The sequence below is a fragment of the Anticarsia gemmatalis genome, chromosome 7, assembly GCF_050436995.1.
Source record: "Anticarsia gemmatalis isolate Benzon Research Colony breed Stoneville strain chromosome 7, ilAntGemm2 primary, whole genome shotgun sequence".
Lineage (NCBI taxonomy): Eukaryota > Metazoa > Arthropoda > Insecta > Lepidoptera > Erebidae > Anticarsia > Anticarsia gemmatalis.
The window spans coordinates 10,589,345-10,604,870 of NC_134751.1; the positions used below are offsets into that span (position 1 = coordinate 10,589,345).

Sequence of the window (15,526 nt, forward strand, 5' to 3'; positions counted from 1 at the left end):
ATACTGAAAACTACCTAATGTTGAAAGCTAGAACTAAAACTATGAGACGTGCGAGTAGGACTGGCGCACGTAGGGTTCCGTACCATTATACACCTACTTAAGTACGTACCTATAGGTAAATAAAAAAAATGTTGTACTGGAGACACCATTAAATATTTATATTAATCTATTTTTTGAGTTTTTGAAAATCGTTATTATTTCATTTTTCTTTCTTCTATTTGTAATCAGGAAGGTTTAAACGAGTGGACGCCGCAAAGCGGTTAGCCGAAAAAGACCTAACGATCTGACATGCATGAATCTGGCCGTAACCAAAGACTAGCCAGAGCGTATGAAAGAAATCATACAAGTAGGAGAGTCTACACTAGTCTACAGAACCTGTCCTATGTAGCCTATAAGCGTTACAGCATGTCCGTTTAAAAAATTTCCGCGGTTTCGAAGATTTTTTTGGACTCTGTTATCCAAACTTTGCATACCTATAGGGTTGTAACTGTAGCATATCAGCAGGGCACTTCATAGACACTGGTATAGTAGTCTAAGAACCGAGTTAATATCGTTTTCATTCCACTGGTGAGTATTATGTTATCACAGGATCAAGACCAGGAGTCCCTAAATAACTGTCAACTATAATAAAAAAATAGTAGAAAATATTTTTTTTGAAGTCGGTCACACTAGCACAATTGCGTGTTGTTATTCAAGGAATCATAAATGTTTAAATTAGTTAATATCCGTTATTATTACATAAAAACAACTAAAAATATGTTTTTTTATATACTTTGAAAGTCAGCCAGTAATTTATAAAATGTTAGTTTTAATTAATTTCCGGTAGCCTAACTTAATGTCAAACGCGTTTCGTTTCTCCTTGTGGTAGTTACGATGATTTGGATATAATGTAGTACATAATGCTTTGATATTAAAATGGCCGATGTCTCAAATAATGATCGCAAAGTGAAACTTACTAAAAACGGCAAAGTTGTTAAAAGACGATCAAGGAATCCCGAGGGTAAGTTTTGAATTTCAGTATTTAATAGGTTAGCTCTAAGCTTTTATTCACACAACTCTTTAAAACAATATATACGGGATGTTGAGTCTGCATTTCTCTGCCCACTTTGTGCCTCTTACTACCTTACTACATTTTTGTATGAAGTTGTGTTTCGAGTAACATGTCTTGAAACTAACTTCAATAATATTAACATACCTATTCTTACAATTGATTTATCTTAATATTAATCAAAGTTTTGAATTTTATCAAGCGTATAAACTATACCTAGATACTGAGTTAGATATATCCATGTATGTATAATACTGGGAGCTGTCTTATTTGAAGGTTTGTTTTGATTAGGTATAGTTTACTCACAAACAAAATTTTCTACCTACGATAGTCGATTAACATTATTATTCATATTATGTTTTAGAATGGCACAAACAAAAACAAAAACGTCTAAGAATAGCTGGACTAGAATACATAAACGCAAATGGAAAGATTGTGCCGCCGAAACAACCGGGGCCTGACTGCAATTGCCGGCGACGATGTTTTCAGAAAGTTCCCGAAGATATCAGAATTAAAACATTTCAGGGTTTTTACTCTATGAAAACTCACGATGAACAAAATGCTTATTTATTTGGACTTATGAGGCAAGTTGACGTTAAAAGAAAAAGAGTCAAAACAAGTAGTCGGCGCACTTGTACTTTTGAATACTTCGTGCGAGTTAAAGGTAGAGAGACTCAAGTTTGCCAAACAGCTTTCAAAAACATTCACGCTATTACTGAACGCAAAGTACGAGTTCTGTGTAAAAAAATGGACGATGGAGTCATGTTCCCAAGTGATAATCGTGGAAAAAATAGTCATCGTCGGTCTGGAGAAGTCAGATTACCATCAGGTATTTTAGAACAAATAAAAAATCACATATATTCAATTGTCCATACTCACCGTCTCAAAGATTTTATTAGATTGGACAAAATTGCTGGTTTAGAAATAAATATCTCCAAAATGTGGAAAGATTATATCAAGACTTATGACCCAGATAACATATCAGCAACAATGCCTAAGTCTAAGAGAAGCATGGATATGATTCCCCAACCAGAGCCTCCACAACCTCAGCCACCACCTACACAAGATCCGCTAGCTCCTATTGCATATCCTGGGAGTGGTCATCTAGTTAACATAGCTGAAAACTATTTCCAAAATCAATATCAGACTGCTACTTTGGCTACTGGCACTACTACAAACTTCTATCAAACCCCTAATGGAGGGCAAAGCATGGGAATATTACTTCAGTCTACTGCTCAGAGACCCACACAACCTACAACGGCATTTATAGTACTCCAAACAAAACCAGAACCTCAGCAACATTCAACTATCACTATAGAGACCTCTGCATATAACCAACCAGAAGAATTATTGGATGATCCTGAAAAACAAGATAAAAAAGTTAAAAAAGAAAGAAAAAAGGGTCCTATGGTGAAACAGTGGAGATACACCAATATTTTTCATGATGAAATCAATGGGGCAGCATTAGCTGCTATAAAAACTAGATTAGGAATGTATTATGCTGAGAGTGATGCTGCTAGAAAGAAGGCTAAACAAGTGATCCGACCCGCAGATCCAGTGCAGACTCAGCCACCACCAGATCAAATACCACAGATGAGGCCCACACACACTGTTACTATTTATACTTAACATTACTTAAAAATAATATAAGCAATAAGACTAAAATTTGACTGATCTGTGAATTAATTGAATCTTCAATTTATTAGAGTTATGATTATAATAAAGAGTACAGAAATTGTAATGATCATTCTTGATTTGTGTAGCAGTACATAGTTTTTACATCTGCCATATTTAGAAATTATGCTATGCAAGCTGAGGTTGTATTGTAGAGATATCTACTATGTTATACCTACCTATTGCAATTTGTAATGGTAATTGTGTTGTGAATGTTATCAACTTGAATATCGAAATACTATACAATTCAGATTTACTGTAGTATTTTTAGTCTACAAATAGAATATAAATGAAAATCATCCATGTTATTCAAGAGCTATAGAGAGAGTACATTAGTAATGTTGATCCACATTAATGCTACAACTACATGATGTATAACTAGCTATATTTATTCATATTATCAAGTTATTTATGATTAACTAAAAAGCTATTTCTTATTTCTTTGAAATCGCAAAATGAAAATTGTCTTTTAATTTTTATACATGACTTTTTGAAAATTAAACCATCTTGAATAGGCATGATACCGTAGGGTTGATCTCAAAGTAGGTATTATTTTCCTTTCGTACTTTTTATACCTACTTCAATGGCTTGATGGCAGGCAGTGTTATTAATTGGCGAGAAATTTGGAATTTAGAATTCGAATAGTCTAGAATTACATTTGTATGATATTTTATTTACTGACTAAAATATTTGTTTATAAGTTGAACCTAGGTTTATCATAAGCTTGCATACTTCCAGTATTAATATACACAATGCTGATTATGTTTGTTTATCTTTTCTTTGAAAGCTTCCAAAAGCATTCATATAGTTTCCACATAAAAATGTTAATTTTTTTGCAAGTAACAGGTTTTTAATCGCTTTTGCGTAATACCTAAATTTAAACCTTTTCGGATAACTTTATGTACTAGTATTTATATTTATACTAAATATTTTTATTCAACACTCCACTTCGTCTTTGGTCCAGCAGCAAAATTTTATTCCTCCATCATGCAATGATTACCAATCCCCAACCTCACCATTTTAAAAACTTATATTGCTATATATTTTTATAATATTATATTATACTAATATTGCTTATATTTATAGCCTATAAAATACTCCACTACCTCCTCTATTTGCTAGTGAGAGTAATATCAATGGTGTTCGCCAAAGAAATTCCAAAAAATATAAATAATTTATTTATAATTCTCTCTCCCCATTTTAAGAAAAAGTAACGAGATCTTTAGGACAGCCCTTGTCGCACTACCACAAATCTTTGTTTCGGAAGGTGTTTCCATCAAAAACGTATGAAAACTGTAAGTTAACTAGCTTTTACCTGCGTGTTTCATACAAACGTCCAACCCCCTATTTTATCCCCCCCCACCCCAGGGTAAATTGATCACAATCCTTTCTAAGCGGATGCCTATTGTCATAACATCTACCTGCATGCCAAATTTCAGCCTGATCAGTCCACTGGTTTGGGCTATGGGTTGATGAATCACTATGTCAATCAATCACCTTTCAGTTATATAATTGGCCATAGTTAAACGGAAAGGATCCAACCCACACTATGGGTAAAATGAGTTATGTATACCAAAACACTCCTTGAAGTTAAAATTTTAGTATCACGAAAACAATCCAAGTAAAATTCAAACCCACCATGAAGTTATAGTCCTGAGTTAGTCCCCAAAGTTAGTGATCTGAACTTAAAAGTTAATTCGAAACTACGTCTGTGTGGGTTGGATCGTTTCCGTTTAACTATGGACAATTGAGGTGTGCCAGTGGCTGTGGCACCGGTATTCGGAAGACTATGGAAACCCAAAGACAGTTCTATCTCGGAAAGCCCAGTTTACGCGTTCTTTTTTTTTTCTAATTGCGCAATTATACTGTTTGAGGAAATCGCAAGTGATCAGTAGTATGGGAAATAATTTCGCGAGACACACGAGGTGACTTAAGAGTTAGCAATTGTGTAATCAATAATGATTGTAGAGATGTAAATTAAAACAAAATATGGATTTTTAAGATTTTATATTGTAGACTTAATTATTACGCAGACAGGACGCAGGCACCGCCCACAGCCTTGATCTTCTTCTCAGCTGTTTTTGAGAAGAACTTAGCTTTAACTATAACGGGCTGCTTCGGGAGCTTTCCTTTGCCTAGTAACTTGTAGTAACCCTGTGAAAGACAAATATTAATATCAATATTGTTAATATATAATTTGCCTGCCAAATTTGTTTTAACTGATTTACACAATGAAAGTGATTTGTCTATAATATTTTTCATTATAAGAACATCATCTGAAAAAAAAAGAGTTTCAACTACACTAGATATAAGCCTCATCACTTGATGGACACTAAGTGTACACTCTATTCCATCACTCTCAACCCAGAGAAAACAGCCACAACTAGCAAGAGACTAACCAACTGCCTTAAGTCATCTTTGAAAGGTATGAAAGATAGCAACCTTAATAAATCAGAGCATACATTGAGAATATCTTGATAAAGTATTATATTTTGGCCTGACTCAGGGATTCAACTCAAATAATGGGAGCATAATTTTTATACACAACCAGTATGCAATAGAGTTATTATTGATCCTAGAAAGATGAACTACTCCACCTGCATACACACATTGCTGTGTCAATTTTTGATTAAATTCATTCAACATTTTCAGCAATTTTATGTTTTCTTGCTGAACAGAGGGGAAGGTAATTAGGATTACTAATATATTAACTATATTGATTATGAAATTCAGAAAACAGATCAAGGGGAGCCTAATTACCATACATTATGCTGGTCTTGTCTTCTATATAGACGTGATATATTAATATTGTTACAACACTTACAGCCTTGACAATGTTGATGACGGGGACTTTGCCGTCTGTGGCGCCCGCGTACTTCAGGCGCGACTGCTCAGACACAAGGGTCCACAGCTTGTCCAAGTTCAAAACAGGACAGAACAGCTTATTTTTCCTTAAGTGGAAATTCCTCATACCAAGCTAAAACAAAATAATAACATATTTAGTTTGTTATAAAATTATTGGTAAAAAAGAATAATTATTATTTTAAATTTTAAATAATATATATAATGTAACGTATGCTTGAGCCTCTTGAGCCCTTGTTTATACAAATATAATATATAATATACATTATATAACGTATGCTTGAGCCTCTTGAGCCCTTGTTTATACAAATTTTGACCACAGGAATAGATTGTAGTGAGAAACAGAAGGTCTTTAGATTAATATGGGTAACTAATAGATAGGAGTTTCAGATCAAAATGATTTGATTTATTACAACATTGTACATTACTTAGCAGTAGGTGACTAAAGAGTTAGGGTAATGTAAGCCAAATGTCTCAAAGCTGATGAATATACCCCAAAATACTCTATTCTAAGGCACATCAGGGTACTAGGGTAAGCCCTAGTACCCTGATGTACCTTCCCATGGTAATTTTAGGAGACATAAAATGCAAGTCTCTGCCTACTACTATGGTTAGAAGGTATAATTTTACATATGTTAGTATTAAATTAAGCTCCTGGCCATAGCTGCTAAACCAACTCCACAACACAAATTCAAGGCATACACTGAAATCTTCAGTCAGCTTTAAAAAAAAATTATAGTTACTTTGCCAAAGTATCCGGGATGGTACTTGTCCATGTTAATTCTGTGGTGGTGCTCTCCACCAGCGTTACCGCGACCACCAGGATGCTTGCGGTGCTTGCCTGAAAAATTAACACAGTCACATCAAATTCAAGACTACCAATAATTTTACAAACAGAATGTCAAATACAAACAATTCTGTCAGAAAATAGAGTTTGGACAACTGTATTACATCAATATCTTTTTTCTTTATTTTGTAAGGAAATATTTATCCTTACAAAATAAAGAAAAAAGATCTTTAGTGCCCACACACGTTCCACCTTGACACAAACCTTAGATGTAACCTGTAGTTTACCAACATACGATTTTCTATTCTAATTCATTTTCACATGGCTAATATAATGTGAATTCTAGGTGTAGTCAAAATATAAGAAGCGGTGTTTCAGGGAATCATGAAATAATAACACCCGGTATCGGACTGTTGGTGTCGTGACATAGGTTATGTTTAAATGTTTCCACGGTGTTTGGGCAAATTGTTGCACACAATCAGAAATATATATTGATAACTTACCGATACGACCGTGGCCATGGCTCACATGTCCTCTCAACTTCCTGGTCTTCTTCTTGGAGGTGGCCTGCAGCGGAACAACAAATAAAATTTAGAACAGAGTTTCAATATGATCATTGAAAATAATTATATTCAAAACACTGATAGCACTTATATCCCACTAATCACACTTTAATTCATCAATATTTAAACAGATTACAAAGAAAAATTCCGATAAAATTGTTAAAAATCAACACGAACCATATTTTCGTCTTCCGTCAAGTTTTGAAAAGAGGTAGAAAAAGAAGGTACTTTGACTATGGTCTACTAGTGTTGCCAGTATCAAACCCTGTTAGTCGACTACACGTCTATGCTAGATATAAAGGTGCTTCAATTCACCAATAAGATGTAATAAATACGGAGGTTTTCGTTTTTATTTTCCATTTATAGCTATTTATAAATATTTTATCTCATTGAGCAATTTCATAAGCTCGCTGTACTTTTTAATAACCCGTAGAAACCATTAAATAAATAAAGCTTTCTAAGTCATCTATTTCATCGACTAAAATATTTTTGGTGATTGTGCAATTTATGCAACACTTGCTCTTAGTATCACTATAATGAGGACAACATTAATCAGTCAGTACGTTTCCAGAAAATGGTGGGATTGTGTATCAAAATTGAGTCTGACACGTATTTTACGAAAAATTATAAATAATTTGTGAAAATTTTGCCATGTTATTATGCTAGTTGAAATTTTATTTCTGTAGCACTTTAAATTTGCTAAAAATGGAGTTCCGGGAGACGTTATTAGCTGCTCAACGAAATCAACAACAAAAGTCATCTGTGAGTTGTAGTACTTATTTTGCGAAATAATATGCGCATACTTTGCTTCGGGATAGATCTAGCCTTATATATACGACCGATTCACCACTTTGATATGCAGTGGTACCTTTGTAGATCTCAGGCAATGATAAAAAGCAGACACAACTTTGAAAATTATCTAACTTGTTTTGTTCATTCACATTAAACATATGCATAATTTTGTTCTTTCAGGAAAACTTGTACTATAAAGCCCGATTTGATCCGCCCAAAAAGGAACAGAAGCAGAGGGATAGGCTATCAGCAAACATACAAAAGTTTTTAGCAAAGAAAGATGAAGAGGAAAAGCAAAAGAAGATTGAGGCACTAAAAAAAAGAGAGGAATTATTGGCTATGCGAGATCCTAAAGCATTGAGAAAAATACAGAAAACTTTAAAAGTTATCAAATCTGCCAATAAGTCTGTTCTTGCAGATGCTATAGACAGAGACAATACTGCTGTGACCCGGGAGGGTCCTGAACAACCGGACCAAGATGACTATGGCTATGAATCTCAGGAAGCAGCTGCCCTGTATGAAAAAATGATGGAGAAATATAGTAAAATACCTGACGAACCAAAATTTCCTACAGGAAGTAAGTATGTTAGGGTGATTTTCTTGTACTCTTTATGTAGGTCAAAGTTCTTACTGTCATTGTTCTCATATTTAAATATTGTTATGTTTGGGCACAAAACACATCCATCAAGGTGAACAATTTTAAATACATGTTTTAAATGAAAAATGTAGTCAAAGTAACAACATAATTTATATCTCGAGTGAATAAAGTAAACAAAATGTTTAAGTTTCACCTAAATTTATTCCATATGTAGGAATATCATCATTGTCTTCTGTTCTAAACACAAACTATACTATTTAAAGTGCACTGGTTGGTGTAAAGGGCAGTTTCATCACACTTATTCATAAAAAATTACTTGAGTAAGTCTATGATTGATGTTTGAATTAAAAATTTGGTATAAATAACTGTTATCTAATCTATAAAGCTATAACACTGTCTAGACAAGTAGGTATTTGTATTGTTACAAACAATTCTCTTATACTTAAAGTATTCCAAATCCTACTTGGGACTTTTAGACCCAAGTGAATGAAGTAACATTTAAGAAACTATCATATCTCATGGCAATTTTTGGGCATTGCCTCCCCCAATGGCAAAAAGGCATGATTGTATGTATCATTATCTCATATTAGATACATATAAAACCAGATTAATGTTCTCTTTTTGTTTCTAGGTTTAAGGTTAATTATAATGATTGAATTGATTTTTAGGCAGCAGTGTGAAAAAGGATTTGAATGGCACTAGGGAGAGAGTGAAACATGCCTTGAGGCATGAAGATGAACCTGTGCCTCACAAAAGACGCAGAAGAGGTGAAAATGGAGGTAAGATATATTACCTTGCTTAATTAAGACAAAAGTTACTGGAATCATGATGACTTTTCAGTTTAGTTGTCATTATTAATTACTTAACATATACTGAAATCCAATATAATCAAAAACAAACTATCAGAAGTACCTTTATGTTTTTCTAATGACTTAGGAGTCTACTCACATGCTAAGAATCTCACACATGAGTGAGTTAACTACGGACCTTTATTTTCAATGGAAGTTTCACTCGGTGAATGTGTGAGTTTACTACTCATACATTTTAGAGGTGGTTGAATCACCTGATTAATAATAATTAACTTGAACATAACGTTTTATTTCTTATTATCATCAAATATCATTGCGACATATAAAAACATAATTTAACATAATAACAATAAAATAAATTGCACAGTCGGCTGCAAATTTGCTAATTATTTAAGTTTAATTTAATCAAGTACTTAATAAAAATATTGTTAAAAATAAAAGTCTCATTATTATTTATTTACTTAGTAGATAACATGGAAACATCAAGTATACATATAGAAAGTATATACCAAAATTAAATAAGTATAAAAAATAATAACGACATGTTCCTGTAATAAATTACAGTATAGTGGGTAATCCGAGAAATCTTTTTATATTTTGAATGTAGGTGAATCATAAAACTTAAATTATGTTTTTATATGTCGCAATGATATTTGATGATAATAAGAAATAAAACGTTATGTTCAAGTTAATTATTATTAATCAGGTGATTCAACCACCTCTAAAATGTATGAGTAGTAAACTCACACATTCACCGAGTGAAACTTCCATTGAAAATAAAGGTCCGTAGTTAACTCACTCATGTGTGAGATTCTTAGCATGTGAGTAGACTCCTAAGTCTTTCTAATTACAACTATTATTCAATTTATATAAAACAAAATTAACCTTCGCGCTTTCAGAGCGTGAGTCGAGTCCACCTACAAGATATGAGCCTGAAAAGAAAGAATCCTCAAAGCCCGACAAGCCGAAGATACGAAAGCCGATGCCTCCACCTCTGGACTTCAACCAACTGCTGAAACTTGCTGAACAAAAGAAGAGTGAACCCTTAGAAGTTGCTCAGAAGAAGGCTGCCACTGACACTGAGAGCGAAACTAGACTGATGACGAAGAAACAGAAAAGGGAATATGAAGAAGAGATGGCACGTCGGCAGCGACGACAAGAGAGAATAGAAGCAGAGAAGAATGGCGGCAAGAAACGTAAGTAGCTTTCTACATGTTTAATTTAAATTATTAATGATACACCTCATTACAAAATGAATATTATTCAATAGGTATAAGATATAATAAACATTCAATAACGATTTATGGGAGTAATAAATTAAATCATGTATAATTTTTGTTCTACAGCTCCAAGAGACAGAGAAAGTAAACCCATGGAAAAAGAAAGGAAACCAGATGGTACACCCAGTTTTGGACGTATACCAAAAGTTTCTGACAAAATGAATAATACGAGACACGATAGCCCCAGACCTGCTGATAGAGAAAGAAGTGAAAAAGAAAAAATTGAAAAACTGCTACGAGAGAAAGAAAGAGCGAGACAAGATAGAGATAAGGCTGAACGTGAAAAAGAAAAAATGGACAGAGAGAGACTGGACAAATTGAAAGCTGAAAGAGAAAGAATAGAAAGAGATATAGATAGACTCAACAGAGATAGAGAGAAATTAGAAAAAGCTAAATCTCGACTTGAAAGCACTAGCAGGCCATCTGATAAGATACCAAAACTAGCAGACAAATCTATAGATAGATCTAAATTGAATTCCAAAGAAAGTGTAAAACAAGATGTTAAGAAAAGTATAGATTTAAAGAGCCAGAACACATACAGGATAGATAAGAACTCCAATGACAGAAAGTTTGCTGTACCAAGCAAGACTAGTGATGGTAAATACACAAATGGTTACAGTTCTCAAGGTAAACCTGTGCCAAAATCTAGAGAGCAAAGTGTTCAACAAAACGGTATTAAGGATAAAGCTTTATTAGCTAAACAAAAGGCGTCACTTGGTGATGGATCTCAAAAGAATAATGATAAAAGACTGCCAGATGGAAAAGGAGTGCCTTCTAAAAGACCGGATGATAGGAAGATGGCACCGGCGAGTGATAAAGCTGGTCCCAGCAAGCCGAAGATATCCAACAGTTTCGATTTCTCCAAACATGTTAGTTCTTTAGGCAAGAATGGTGCAAGGAAGCCTGACGGTACACGTCAGTTCCCGCCTGGCGACGTGAGGCGAAAAGGCCAGCTTGATAGCAAGAAGCAGAAACGTGAGTAGATAACATAATTTAATTTATAATGAAATATGGGGATATTTCCGAGTAATCTTAAAGATTCTATCCATACTAATATTATAAATGCGAAAGTAACTATGTCTGTCTGTCTGTCTGTCTGTCTGTCTGCTACTCAATCACGCCTAAACTACTGAACCAATTTGCATGAAATTTGGTATGGAGATAGTTTGATACCCGAGAAAGGACATAGGCTACTTTTTACGCCGGGAAAATGACGCATTTCCCGGGAAAATGACGCATTTCCCGGGAAAATTCAGGTTTCGCCACCGAAGTCGCGAATAATCAATATTATAATGACATTGAATTAACAAAATTCCGTTGTCATGGCAACAGTTTTAATGGCGGATATGCTTTAGCGCGAGTTATATGAGATATAAATAATTTTGAGAATATTTTTCGTAAAAAAAGCATATTTTGTTGTTAAGGAATAATTAAGCTTTGTATTAGTAAAAAAAAATCATGCACGCGAGCGGAGCCGCACGGGTCAGCTAGTTTTCTATATATTCCAAAATGTATAATTTAGAATTAATAGTTATGAAGTCATATAACTTTGTTTACTTTAACTTTAAACTTTAACTGTAAATTAATCACGTGGTATTTATACACTTTTATTGAGACAGTAAAGGCAACAAAAATATGTAATTATAATTTCAGGGCGCGCAGTGGAGTCGGATTCTGAATACGATTCCGAACTGGATGACTTCATTGATGATGGTGATGAAGAGATGGACTATTCTAGACATATCAAAGAGATATTTGGATATGACAAGTCAAAGTAAGTCCTTTTTATTGTATTCCAATGTATGAAAATGCGAAAAAAAGGTTGTCCTGCTTTATACACAAATTACACACACTATTTAAAATCCCCACAAATTATATCACTTGATATCATAAAATGGCATCTCCTGGCCAAGTCTATCTGTCTGATCTCTATAAACTGTTTATCTACACAGTAGATTTTCATGCGATTTTCACAAATAGACAAGAGTGATTCTCGTAGAAGTTATGTGTGTAGAATTTGCAAAGGTTAATCTGGTGTAACCTGAACAAAACTGAGGCGGGTTGCTAGTGTAACATATGAATGTTTGAGAAGCAATACCTTTATTGCATACCATACAATATTATTGTGGTTTTACATTATTGTGGTTCTGTGTTAATCATCATGTTATTGTTTATTACACTCATAGTAGCATGCTTACACAATTTATTTATTTATATTAATTATTCTGTCCAACTTATACTCACTGTGAAATGTTTGTGTTTCCAGATATAGAGATATGGATGATGATGATGATCCTATGATGGAGTCCAGCTTCGCGCGGCAACAACGTGAGGAATACATCAGTAAAAAGATTGGTATGTCTCTCTTTTCTTTTCGAACTTTGTTAAGAATTTATTCAGCAAGGACAAAATAATGAATGTATGTAGTTTGCCTATAAATACATTTTTTATTATGTATTATTATGATTTATGTATGAATAAGCGACATTCCGTATTGTACACTAGGGTGTGTTTCTTTTCATTATACTTGCCTACAACAAGTAAGAAGCCTGTCATAATATGTCCATAGGATATAGATGTTATCATTTCTTTTTCAGGTATTATGGAAGATTTGGAGGACATGAGGATGGAGGCGATGCAAAAGAAGAAATCGAAGAAAGGCCGACGCATCAGCGACGATGATTGATCAATGAACCTGCGACGTTTCCCTGACCTCGATCACTTAGTATTAGGAGACAGTCAATTGCAATACAAACACATATAACAAGGTATATTCAAACTAGATAATCATAGAGCGAGGGATCAATCGTTGTCAATTGTTTATCAATTGATGTTGCAATTGAATGTCTCCTTTTTACCACATGCATTAGTTACCTTGTACATTATCAAATATATTGTGTATATGTATAGTGATTCAGTTTTTCGGTTGTTAATAGTTATGTTTTATAGAGCTATTGTATTATATTTCTAATTGCATTACAATAATGTTTAGCAATGGTTATCACAACTTACATAGCTGTAATAATTATTTAAAAAATATAGTTCATCTGCTAGGGTTTGTAAAATCGACCCATTATTGGGATTTAACAATAAACGCCCAATGGTCTTAGCCATTTCATGCATATATATCTGACCAGCCAGAGTTAAATATCTTCTATTTTTTTTTAACTCTGTCAGGATGCACCCGGATACAAAAATATTATTTTAAATGATGACTGTCAAGTATCAAATCAGTTTAATTATTTAATTTTCTTCTACTACGGTTGTGTATCACATTTTATCACAAGTAGGGTTAATATCAATTTGATATCAGTTTGTAGTAAACAATTTATTTCTGTAAATTTGGTAAGATTGGTTTGTATATTAGTTGTGTTAATATTGATTAATTTATAGATATTTTATTAATTTAAGTTTGACCTTATAAATGATGTTAAAGTGGTAGTTAAATATATATGATTTACGTTTTCAATGCTGTTGTTTCGCACTGTTGTACGAACTTCTGATTTGTGTGATGTCTTTAGTTACTTATAATTATTGTTAAATTATTTTCTGCATAATATTGGAATATTTAATGGTAGTCTATCAAGTATTATGTAGTAGTTCTCATTTCGGATAATTGCCGATTCTAGAACAATTGAAGCCCAGGTTTTTATACTATTTAATACAATTTTGTATGTATCACAATCACAAGGTTTTCATCACAATTTACATTATGTCGCCTAATTCAAATTACATCAACAAGTATCTACACAATTTTTTTTCTGTATTGTAAATTTAAATATTGTTGTAAAAATGCATATTTATATGATATAAAATATAAAATGATTTATTATTATATTACAAATTATGCGGTTGTGTTCATTGAGACAGAACCTAGAAAAAAGAAGACGAAGACTGAGAAAAAGGGCAGAATTAGATTTTGATGACCGAATGCAACCTTAATTCATAAACTTTACCCCATTATAAGAAATAGTTCTGTCACGCTCAAATTGGAACTCGAGTAAGTAAATGATACTTTGGAATAAAATAGCAATAGTTTGTACTAATAAATAGAGTGTTTGCATCAGATAACTTGTCGTAGTTTATGTATTGTCGTATTTCTCATGTGTTTTTAATGTAGCAAGACACATGCTATTTGGCGAAAATTTAGTTCATATTCATCACAATAAAACAACAATGAACAACCTACAAAAAAACTGTAAACAATTTGTTTTTCTTACAGATTTTAAGATGTTTAAATTGTTAATATAAATGAACGTCAAATTTTGCATAATTTTCTCGACTATATAGTAGTATATTCACTTTTGCCCCAAATAATAATTCTTCTAATACATAGTGTTAAGTAACTAATAAATATACATAGATGACTTATTTAGACAATCATTTGCAGTCGCATCATAATAGAATAAAATTGATCTAATTTAGACATTCCCACTGTCACTACCTTTGCCTGTGGTTAAATGTTAAATATAATTATTATATTATATAATAATAATCAATTATTTGCATATATATTTCAATGAATGTATAAATGTAACCTAAATAAATGTAAATCTTGTATACTTTTGTGATACTGAAGAGCAAAAAAAAAAACTACAAAAAATAATTTTAAATATATGAATATTTTCAAAACAAATGTCTTAATTTATTTACTTCTCTGATAAAATATAACAAAAATTATAATAATCCGGAGAGTCTTACTTCTACTACTACTACGTACTACGGACTGATGAATAGGAAGACTAAACTAGGTCTGTGATGGACGGGATGCGCTTGTCCCATTCATCGCAGCCCTAGTTTAGCCGTTAGGACCGTACCAAGCGGCGTACGGAGGGGGAGGCCTACACTTAACGGTTGGTGGAAATCAGCTTATTAAATAGATAGACAGATGGCCTGATAGTTATGTTGGTTCCTTACAATTAGTTACAATTGGTTTTTGTGCACTTCATTGAGTAAATCCTTTCAAGGTCCTGTCTGAGGTGACTGGTCAGTGAAGTTAGTGGTCTGCGGGACCTCTTTTATGAAAAGTACCTACCTGTCTCGTCTTCCATCAAGTACCTATAGAATAATCTCAGCCTGCCAAAATATAATTATATTATCTATCCGAAAATAG

The 15,526-nt window shown here is 33.2% G+C and overlaps 3 protein-coding genes across 3 annotated transcripts; 2 read left to right on the forward strand and 1 right to left on the reverse strand.

Annotated features, from left to right (window-relative positions):
* Nucleotides 1-891: 891 nt before the first annotated feature.
* LOC142973974 (uncharacterized) lies at nt 892-3,484 on the forward strand. The gene is made up of 2 exons (XM_076116022.1): nt 892-1,000; nt 1,413-3,484. Exons 1-2 carry the CDS (start codon nt 916-918, stop codon nt 2,675-2,677), a joined length of 1,350 nt encoding a protein of 449 aa, XP_075972137.1. The 5' UTR covers nt 892-915; the 3' UTR covers nt 2,678-3,484.
* A 1,228-nt stretch (nt 3,485-4,712) lies between these two features.
* On the reverse strand, nt 4,713-7,207 carry RpL27A (ribosomal protein L27A). Its single transcript, XM_076116023.1, has 5 exons — nt 7,112-7,207; nt 6,875-6,938; nt 6,328-6,425; nt 5,547-5,699; nt 4,713-4,876 (listed from the first exon to the last, which is right to left on the reverse strand). Exons 1-5 carry the CDS (start codon nt 7,112-7,114, stop codon nt 4,748-4,750), a joined length of 447 nt encoding a protein of 148 aa, XP_075972138.1. The 5' UTR covers nt 7,115-7,207; the 3' UTR covers nt 4,713-4,747.
* Nucleotides 7,208-7,497: 290 nt separating this feature from the next.
* Nucleotides 7,498-15,043, forward strand: LOC142973977 (protein SPT2 homolog). The gene is made up of 8 exons (XM_076116025.1): nt 7,498-7,696; nt 7,907-8,303; nt 8,993-9,103; nt 10,033-10,329; nt 10,480-11,388; nt 12,067-12,187; nt 12,680-12,768; nt 13,011-15,043. Exons 1-8 carry the CDS (start codon nt 7,640-7,642, stop codon nt 13,097-13,099), a joined length of 2,070 nt encoding a protein of 689 aa, XP_075972140.1. The 5' UTR covers nt 7,498-7,639; the 3' UTR covers nt 13,100-15,043.
* The last annotated feature ends 483 nt before the right edge of the window (nt 15,044-15,526 follow it).